At 40.9% G+C, this 11,196-nt stretch overlaps 1 protein-coding gene across 1 annotated transcript in view; it reads right to left on the reverse strand.

Annotated features, from left to right (window-relative positions):
• The window catches only part of smad7 (SMAD family member 7), a 16,903-nt gene extending 14,987 nt beyond the window's left edge, over positions 1–1,916 (reverse strand). The window contains exon 1 of the mRNA XM_082141727.1: positions 882–1,916. Within this exon, the coding sequence (XP_081997853.1) occupies positions 882–1,344 (463 nt within the window). The 5' untranslated portion in view covers positions 1,345–1,916. The remainder of the gene's footprint in view (positions 1–881) is intronic.
• Between the last annotated feature and the right edge of the window lie 9,280 nt (positions 1,917–11,196).

Raw genomic sequence — 11,196 nt, forward strand, 5'->3', positions numbered from 1 at the left:
CGCCTGGCGCCAGACTCCACACACACACACACACACACACACACACGCACGCACACACACACACACACACACACACACACACACACACACACACACACTGATCACTGCAAACTAACTTCACTGAACACTGGGGCCTCCGGCGGGTTTCACATGAACAACCACAGACTAGATGTCCAGCTGAAAACTCTGCACATTTATACACATAAAAACAACATTCGTCACTGTAGAAGAAGAAGAATTATAATCAGCAGCTCATTCTTGATGCCAAGAAACAGGACTAGTTACTGAGAAATGTATGACATGAATGTAAGAATGTGGATAATAATAGTATTACAAAATCATGTGTCAAAAATATTTTTTATAATCTTGAATTGAAGTTCATTTGTATACATAAGCCTGAGCTTCACTGCATTACTATAAGAGTATTTTATTAGCATTAAATTAATATTAGACATATCAAAGCAAAGATAGTTTATTTGATCTTCTGCATATAAGAGTCAAAATAATGTTTGTTTGAAACCTTCTATATAATTTGATCTATTATATATAGATATATAAACAATGACCTACTATGAGTGTTAACACAGTACTGCATAAGCACTGTATTAAACATTTACAACAGCCAATCCCGTCTATTCTATTCAATTATATTGTAAACTGATTCTAAATAAACTGTAATTACGTATCACAAAACCCCAATGTTATATGCATGTTATTATAGTCCTACATAAGCTCTATAAACTTGATCTTCTGTACAGAAGAGCCAAAATAACCCTGTTTGTTTCTCAGCACCAACTAAAAGAACCCAATCCGACAGAAAGCCCGCTGATTTAGCACATTATTCTGGAGTGATAGAAACAGGAGAGGAGAGATGTTCTCACCGAGCTCGCACAGTCTGCTCATATGATGCGGGTTGCAGCACACGAGCTCCGGGTTGATTTTCCCATAGGATTCACAGCACGAAAGTCTCTTTAATTCCGAGGAATGCCGGAGGTCCGGCCACCGGAACACCTTATAGAGCAGCAGCGGGAGCGGGTACGACTGTTGCCCGAGCCTGGAGTCTACTTTCCCGGGGAGGAGGAGGCAGGGGCTCCGCGCACCCCCTCGGGACTCGACCGCCTGTAAGAGCAGCTCCAGCTGCTTCTCCTTGATCTTCTTCAGGATCGAGTATGTCAACGCTTTCAGTTCGGCCTCGGTGCCGGGGTTCGGCTTACCGGCTCCCGGTTTCCCGAGGCAGCAGCCCGGGGTCCCGACACCGCGCGTACCGGCGTCCCCGTCCCCCTCCACGGGCGCTCGGCTCCTCCAGAGTCGCCGGACGAGCCCCGATCGTTTGGTCCTGAACATGCGGGACGACAAGAGGGTTCCCCGGCTACAAAACGGCCATTTTGTCCGCAAGTCATGAAGATCCGGAGGTCCGAATCCACAGGCGCAGAGCAGACGACGGAGAAACGGCGAGCAGGAGAAGCGCACGCGATCTGTTTCATACGCCAGACTTTTAATATTTCACCAGACGTATTCAGAAAGAAGCTGAAACGACTGTCTGGGATGATGGGCACGATCTCAGATCTCAATCGTTAAAGAAGTTCGCTCTTAATCCACCGCGATCGTTCGGGATCTCGTATTCTGGATGAATAATCTTGCGATTCGTTTGACATCAAATCTGCAGCTCGGATCAATCTGACACCAAGCCTGTATTAATCCACATCAGACCCAGGCGAAGGAGAATCTCTCGACGATGATTCGCAACTGTAAAATATTATAACGCGCGAAATATCCACAAATATCCGTCTTCAGATGATCCCACGATCGTGTATGCGGGAAGTTTCCGAGTCCGAGACGCAAGAGAGTCGATGAAGAACTGAAGGACTGAGACTGAGATGAAGATCAGACGCCTGTGTGTGTGTGTCTCTCTCTCTCTCTCTCTCTCTCTCTCTCTCTCTCTCTCTCTCTCTCTCTCTCTGTGTGTGTGTGTGTGTGTGTGTTTTCTCCGCGTCTCTCATTGGCGCGTCGAGGGTCACGTGATTGTCTAGACACCCTGTCGCTTTAAAAAAAAAAAGAACAGGCAGGAAAAAGTGATTGGATTGCGCAAACATAAAACAAAGTAACATGTACCATCAGACAGACACACAGTTTATAAAGTTACAGTGTAACAGATGAAACCAGAATCTTGTTTTTCTGCTGCTTGTGTTGTAATGCAAATACGTCTAATTTCGAGGCTAGGGAACACACACACACACACACACACACACACACACACACACACACACACACACACACACACACACACACACACACACACACACACACACACACACACACACACACACACACACACACACACACACACACACACACACACACACACACACACGAAGGCGCCAGACACAGGTAAATTCACATTAAGAATGAACCACACACACACTGAAAACAAACACAAATATTTATGATGCAATCATGACATGTTTATATGGAAACACATTTCTTTAGTGGTGAAATCTGCATAAAAATATACTGGATATTCATTATATACATTTATGTTGGAACAAAATAGTAAAAAAAAAAAAATTATTATTAATATTACTATGTATACTTTTATATTATAAATAAATGATGTGTTATTATTTTATTTAATAATAATAATAATAATAATAATTATTATTATTAAATAATACTACTAAAAATACTTATATTATAAAATTATATATAGTAAATAATTATTATCTTGGCTGTGTTTGTGAATGGGTGAACATGTTCCTGTCTGTAAATGAGGACAAATGAACTGCTGCCGCCTTGTGGTGAGAAATATTTCACAACTCAATTTCAATCACACACACACACACACACACACACACATACTCTCACACACACACACACACACACACACTCTCTCTCTCTCTCTCTCTCTCTCTCTCTCTCTCTCTCTCACACACACACACACACGTCAGTAATGGTAATGCTATATTTGAGTGTGTGCGGTGAGTTTTGCTGCATCAGTGAGTCACTGTTCTCACACTGAGGCGCTTCAATCTCCACAGCTTCATTCATGTTCTCCGTCATGAACTGGACGTTCGTTTCAAACACTAAACAATTTCGCGGGAATTTTTTGTTGCGGTCACGCCCTCTGATCAATGAAGGACACAATGGCGCGCGCCGGGTGACTACAGGATGACAGACGGTGTTCTGGCTGCGTGACGCAATCAATGGCGCGCGGATCTGCGTGGCCTCCACGAGCGCTTTAATGAGGCCCGTCGTGACGTCAGCATATCTGAACATTCCACAGATGCAATAATGACTGAACAAATAAAATGATATAAACTGCTTCAGACTTCACGTCATTCCAGAGAGAGAGAGAGGGAGAGAGAGAGAGATAATGATGGCGCCACGCGAGCTCTGAGATCTGAGCTCATGAAGATCTGCTCCTGTCATCCATTCACTCAGAAACAACACTACACTACAGTCTCTCTATCGCTTTGGAAACAAACTGAGACTGAGAAGTGAGATTCATTATTTTTTCTTAAATAATTTAATTAAATATGTATTATGTAATATGTATAAATATTTTTTTATTTTTTTATTTAAATACTTATAATTTAAATAATAATATAAAATTAATTATAATGTAATTATTTTCTTAATTACATTTTTTCTTTGTCTATTTATTTTAGGAAAAATAAATTAAATTAAATAAATAATGTTTATTATTCTAAATAATTATTTATTAGATCCTTTTCATCCTTAATTAATTTAAATCCTTATTTAAATATATAATTTAAATTATAATAGTATTTTTCTACTTGTTTATTGCCATACTTTAAATTATTATTTTATTTTTCTACTTGTTTATTACCTTAATTCATCATGAATTCTCTATGTATTTATTCTCTTTTTTATTTTTATTTAGTTCAAACATCGTCTAACAAAAGCCCAGTGTCCGGTTATGTTTTAGTTTGGGAAACCCTGACCTATGGGGGAATGACATTTATGACACATGACAAAACAGCTGTTTATTAATCAAACATGGACTTACTGTATATATATACTGGTTCGTGATGAGAAGGTTCATCTTTAGCTCAGCTGAAACTCAGATCTGATGGACCAGAACTCGTCTCAGTGAACGAGCTGCTGCTGCTTTCATGCGGTTTATGATCTCATATTCTAATCCGTGTTTCTGGAAAGTAAAAACAACTAGAACAGGAACTCTAGCGGGAATGAACTGAGTGTTCTGCGCGCGTTCACATTGGGTCAAGCTCATTTAATTAGATTGGTTCTGCTGGACATCAAAACAAACGTCTGTCTCTGTGAGTTTCAGAGAATCCCTGCCTCTTCACACTGAAGCCGATCAATCGACCGCCAGAAGCACAAACACCAGCCCACAGGAAGCTGACCCTATTGATGAGGTCAAAGGTCACGCCCAGAGCAGAACCAAAGCAGACCGTACAGAGATAATGCAGACTGTCTGTCTCTCCATCCGTCTATCCATCTATCTATCTATCCATCCATCCATCCATCCATCCATCCATCCATCCATCCATCCATCCATCTATCTATCTATCTATCTATCTATCTATCTATCCATCTCTATCTATCTATCCATCTATCTATCCATCCATATCTAACTATCTATCCATATCTATCTATCTATCTATCTATCTCTCTCTCTCTTCCTCCAATCAGCATGTACCATCTGCTGTTACCAGACATGGGCAGAACCAGTGTTGTTATTATTATTATTAATGTCCCCCTGTGGTGAAAATCAAGTTTTTAATGTTGTTTTTATGTCTATGTGGTGTTTATAACATGCTTTATTAAGACAAATCATGTGTAAATTCATAAGTCGACACCATTGCTGAGTATTTTCTCCTTAAAACTGCAGAGAATCAAAGACAGTCTCAAAAACACGGTTTGAAATCGCTGGTGTTTCTGACGTCACAAACTACCTTGTAACCAATCAGATCAACGTGTGATCGTCAACCAGTGGATCTCTGAGCCGAGTGAGTGAGTGGAGGCGGGGCTCATTTGCATATTCATAGAGCCGCATATACTTAATGAAGCAAGGATGTCGAGTTACATTCAAGCTATTTTAAAGCATGACGAATTTGTTTTCAAGGAAAAAACGTTTAAATATGCAATTTTGGTGATCAAACATTGAGTTTTAAGGGATACATTTATTGACTATAGTGTGGCTTTAAATAAAACTAAAACTATCTTAAAAATCATTAAAATATAAAAATTTGATGAAAAACTGAATAAATAATATATCAGACAGTATATAAATAACTGGATTAAAGCCTGTCTTCAGACTCGATCAGTGTAAAAGCCTCTTTCTGTAAATAAAGACAGGGGCCTTTCTTCAAAATCACAACAGCACTTTCATGTGTTCAGGCTCCGAGAATGTATGTAATTACCTCATATAATGACCCTGCCGTATAGAAGCTTTACAACAACACAAGCTGCATGAAAATACGGCTACTGGAGTCTCTATTCGGGCCAACAGGACCCCTATACGGGCCAACAGGACCCCTATACGGGTCAACAGGACCCCTGTACGGGCCAACAGGACCCCTATACCTGCCAACAGGACCCCTATACGGGTCAACAGGACCCCTATACGGGCCAACAGGACCCCTATACGGGTCAACAGGACCCCTGTACGGGCCAACAGGACCCCTATACCTGCCAACAGGACCCCTATACGGACCAACAGGACCCCTATACCTGCCAACAGGACCCCTATACGGGTCAACAGGACCCCTATACCAGCCAACAGGACCCCTATACGGGTCAACAGGACCCCTATACGGGTCAACAGGACCCCTATACGGGCCAACAGGACCCCTATACCTGCCAACAGGACCCCTATACGGGCCAACAGGACCCCTATACCTGCCAACAGGACCCCTATACGGGCCAACAGGACCCCTATACGGGCCAACAGGACCCCTATACCTGCCAACAGGACCCCTATACGGGTCAACAGGACCCCTATACCTGCCAACAGGACCCCTATACGGGCCAACAGGACCCCTATACCTGCCAACAGGACCCCTATACGGGTCAACAGGACCCCTATACGGGCCAACAGGACCCCTATACCTGCCAACAGGACCCCTATACGGACCAACAGGACCCCTATACCTGCCAACAGGACCCCTATACGGGTCAACAGGACCCCTATACCTGCCAACAGGACCCCTATACGGGTCAACAGGACCCCTATACGGGTCAACAGGACCCCTGTACGGGCCAACAGGACCCCTATACGGGTCAACAGGACCCCTGTACGGGCCAACAGGACCCCTATACCTGCCAACAGGACCCCTATACGGGCCAACAGGACCCCTATACCTGCCAACAGGACCCCTATACGGGCCAACAGGACCCCTATACGGGCCAACAGGACCCCTATACGGGCCAACAGGACCCCTATACCTGTCAACAGGACCCCTATACGGGCCAACAGGACCCCTATACCTGTCAACAGGACCCCTATACCTGCCAACAGGACCCCTATACGGGCCAACAGGACCCCTATACGGGCCAACAGGACCCCTATACCTGTCAACAGGACCCCTATACCTGCCAACAGGACCCCTATACGGGCCAACAGGACCCCTATACGGGCCAACAGGACCCCTATACGGGCCAACAGGACCCCTATACCTGCAGAACAGAGGGTATACACTCAACTTGTAAGCCAAACGGATGGAGAGCAGAAAAATCATTAACTTAACAGTAAAGAGGCTTGATGGACGGACTGACACGCGGTTAACGCGAAAGGAAACTTAACAGCAGGGAAGTGCGCGCGGTCGGAGGTGTCTTGTCTAGAGTTCGACACAAACCGTCTCCCGTGAAAGAGTCAAGCCCCCTCTCGTCACCCCAGATGGGACGCCATATGCCTGCATCTCTCAATGGATGCTATTGTAAAAGCTGGAACTGCTTTATGACTGTCAGTTGAACTCTAGACCTCGGTTTTACGATTCTTATATGACATTGAATTGCTCAGTAAAACTTTGGGTTGTCCAGTCGAGTGCTTACGACACCGAAGGGTCAGCGATCCACACACTTACATGAAGATGCTGGATCAGCGGAGGAAGGGAAAACAGGAGATTGCATTGCATTGATTTGGAATGACTAAACATCATCTAGATTTATATATTGTGCACGTGCAATTCTACACTGTTCTTGGGTGTCTGTGATATTCTGCGTTCAGGATATATCAGTCGATGTACCTTTAACAGAATTTCTGGTGCCAGCGGCTTCACAGTTGTCACAGTGACTCTGGTGGAGTGGGCGGATCTGGAGATTGACCCAGACATCTGACCTGCTGTCTGCCGTCTCTGCCGCACGGACCGGGAAATACCCAGACATCATGACATTTGTGTGACACATTACCAAACATATCTGAAAATAAAAAATAAAATTAGAAAAAAAGCAAAAAATAATCTGGGACGGCAGAATAGTGGTGTTATTGTTAAATAAAAAAATAAAAAAATATTTTTGGATTGAAAGAATGTATAAATATTAGATAAAAATTTTGAACTAAAAATTGCCTTTGCAACAAACTGAAATAAGTTTAAATACAAAAATGTCTAAGTGAAAAAACTTAGGGTGTGTTTACACGACAATCATGTACTAAAAACGTACGCTGTGCATGTTTGGTGTGCAGAAGACAACGTTGTCGAAAACGATCCCAGTTCACACGGATCAGTGAAAATGACAACAAAAAAAACAACGTTACGTTATTCATGCCAGGCCAGTAGATGGAGATTTAGTAAAGAAACAATATGCATGATTATGCACAGAGACGATAATGGTATCCTTTTCAAAAACTTAAAACTTAACTTTAAAACCCGTTTTAGGCCTCCAGACAACGGCAAACGTTGACGTGTAAAGGAACGGCCAAAAACGCAGAGAAAGTTTGTAGTTTTTATTTGAAAACGGTGTTGTGTAAACGGCCCCTAAAACGCTCACGTGCACTGATGCGAATAATGCATTACAAAACATTACAAAAAATTAAAAAAAGTTATTTATGAGGCAGAAAACCAGTGTCATCGTTAACAAAACTAAAATATTTGAGTTAGCTGAAATAAAATAAAATATAAATATTAGATTTCAATTAAATGAACATTTTGAAATGAAAAGTTTAAGTACTAAAATAACTACCTGAAATAATACTAAAACTGATGCGAGTAATACAGTGCGAAATATATATATATATATATTTATGAGGCGGCAGACCAGTGCTGTTATTGTTAAATAAACCTAAAACCAGTAAAAAAATTAAAAAAAATTGTTGATTAAAAATAAAGCTGAAATAAAATAAAATATAATATTAGATGAAAACATTAAATTTTATGATTTTTTTAAAATGTTGCATTGGCAACAAAGTGCTAAAATTACTAACTGAAAAAAGTTAAATAACTAAAAAATATATTAAAAAAAATTTATATTTTAAAAACGAACAAAAATGACAAAAGCACATACACATTTACATAAAAACTATATATATATCGAAGTAAAAAATATAATTAATATTCAAATAACACGGCGGCAGACATCACAGTCTTCAAAAACAAAATAAATGAAATTTCTAAATGATTAGAGCCTGTGAAAATAAAACAGCCTATAAGGATAAGACAACATTGTAGCTCTGATCTCTGTTCGTAACCAACAAACAAATCAATAATTAAAAACAAGAGAAATGTTGAAACAGAACTCATCCTCATAGTCATGCATATCATATTTAATCAACATATGGAATTAAAAGGCTTTCCACACTATACGCTTAACCTTGAGTTATGGCCAGAAGTCATCGGCCCTGTCCCAAACGACACACTTCATGTGCACATGTGGTCGAGAAGGCCTCATTTGTCATTTTAGGTTTCAGAAGTGTGTTCGCGAGCGCTCATATGAGCCCTAGATACACACTTCTGCCCAACAGACAGTGGCATTACGTCATGAATGTGTGGACTCACACTGGGCTCCAACTGGGACAGGGCCAGTGTTTACTCACTCTCTGAGATGTTACTGTTGTTCTGAAGACTCTTTGCAGATGTAACACACACTCAACATGCAGGGCACTGTGACTGTGACGACACACTTCATTCGGCCGGTGTCCGCTTCAGCACCTGAAACACACAGCAGGAATAGAGAAGGTGACCTCACAGGTATCAAGAAAAGCACTGCGGCAAAACCTCCATCTGCCGTGTGTGCAGAGAGAGAAGCACGGCACACAGATCTCCACAGACATGCTGCAGTTTCATGCTCCATTATATTAGAGGAACATAGTAGGCGCGTTTCCATTGCAGATTTGCACAAAACTCGTTTTTTTCTAAATGTCGACAAAAAACGTGCGAAATGACGTCGTTTCCATTATCCGATGTTATGCGACTAAAACTTCATTTTTCCTCTCGCGATAAGTCATCCGAAAATCATGGCAACGGACGTTGATAGGTTTATGTATCTCAGATTCTCATCCACCGCACTGGCCATTATTATTAATCAGAGGAGACGTATGTGTGTTATCCAATCATTAATGTCAAGGAAAGACCCTTATACTGGAGAGCGGCACATATGAGGTGTTTCTCACTCATTTCTGCTTCGAGGTCTTGATTGTGGCATTTATTTGAGGTGTAGAATCCAGTATTCCTGTAATTAAACTAAAAGACAGAATTCCTATAACATGGAAAAACAGGCCAGTTTTACACAGTCCGGACCTCATATCTGGACGCTCTGGAACCTCGTCTTCGCCCTGTTATATTACAAGGAACAATGTAACTGTGCAACTTTCTGGACATTTAACCTTTTTTTTTTTGTCATCCTCTTCATCTTTTGGAAATGTTATTTTATACACGTTATACATTATATAATGTCGTTGCTATTTTTCTTTTCACAAATCTGTCTTATTATGGTATGGTCCAGTTTTATATAAAAATCTGAGCTTTTTTTCTTCTTTTTTTGGGGGGGGGGGGTGATGTCTTGTTATATTTGTATTTTAAGAAAAATTCAATAAACATAATTATATATAAAAAAAAAATTATTCACAGTATTTTATTAACAGTATTCCTGTTTTTTATGAATTGAATAAAGATCTGTGTCTCGTATTGTGTCCAAACACACCGCATCATCTATACGTCAGCTGACCTGTAAATGCGCAAAAACTGTTTCCATTTCAGTTTTGCGAAATATTCCTTTTTCGAATTGCCCGAAAAAACACCTCGTGCGAGCGTAAAAACTTTTTTGCGATAAATGGGAGTTTTTGCGAAAGTGACGTGTTTCCATTGGGCGTATTTTCAATTCGCAATTTCAATTTGCGCAATTTGAAGGGTAATGGAAACGCGGAGAGCTATTAAACCAAATGACATAAAATGACAAAAACACAACTGCAATAAATCAGATGTTTACATTTAGCAGTAATAATGGGTGTTGTTTGTGGAGTTAAAGGACTAGTTCACCATTAGTAATGGCCGATGGTTTGGCTAGACCCTTATTCCTCGGCTGGGATCCTGTAGAGTCTTTGAAGCTGCACTGAATCTCACATTTGGACCTTCAACCCTATTGGACCCCATTGAAGTCACTATGGAGAAAAATCATGGCATGTTTTCCTCAAAAACCTTCATTTCTTTTCAAACTGGAGAATGAAAGACATGAACATGGGTGAGGGTGAGGAAATGATCAGGATATTTTCATTCTGAAGTGAAATACTCCTTTAAGGACCTGAACAAAATAAAGGTGGTGAAATACCAAGACATGTGAACCTTTAACACTTTATTTAGACATTCTGCTGACTATAAGTAACTTTGCAACTACATGTCAACTTATTCCAACCCGAACCCTAACCTTAACAGTAATGAGAGATAGTCTAAAGTGGACTACCGGGTTACAGTGTGACTGAGCGCTCCTCCGGACTCGTACTGTATGAATGCTTTGACAAACACTCAGTGTTTCTGATGGAAATTCTCCTTCTGTGCGAGCTGTAATTACAGTAAACGGCGTCTTCCTGTGCATTCCTGCAGAACAACACATCCAGCACGGCCAAACCCTGTCAGCTTGTGTCTCTTAAACCACTCGTTTTAAGAGCAACGGCACTTAGGAAAAAAGAAAAAGAAAAAAAAAAACCTTTAAGACTTTCATTCATTCACTGTCATTTTAGATTAGACGGAGTATTTATAAAAAAACAAATAAACATAGTTATTT

Source organism: Leuciscus leuciscus, assembly GCF_965113295.1.
Source record: "Leuciscus leuciscus genome assembly, chromosome: 16".
Lineage (NCBI taxonomy): Eukaryota > Metazoa > Chordata > Actinopteri > Cypriniformes > Leuciscidae > Leuciscus > Leuciscus leuciscus.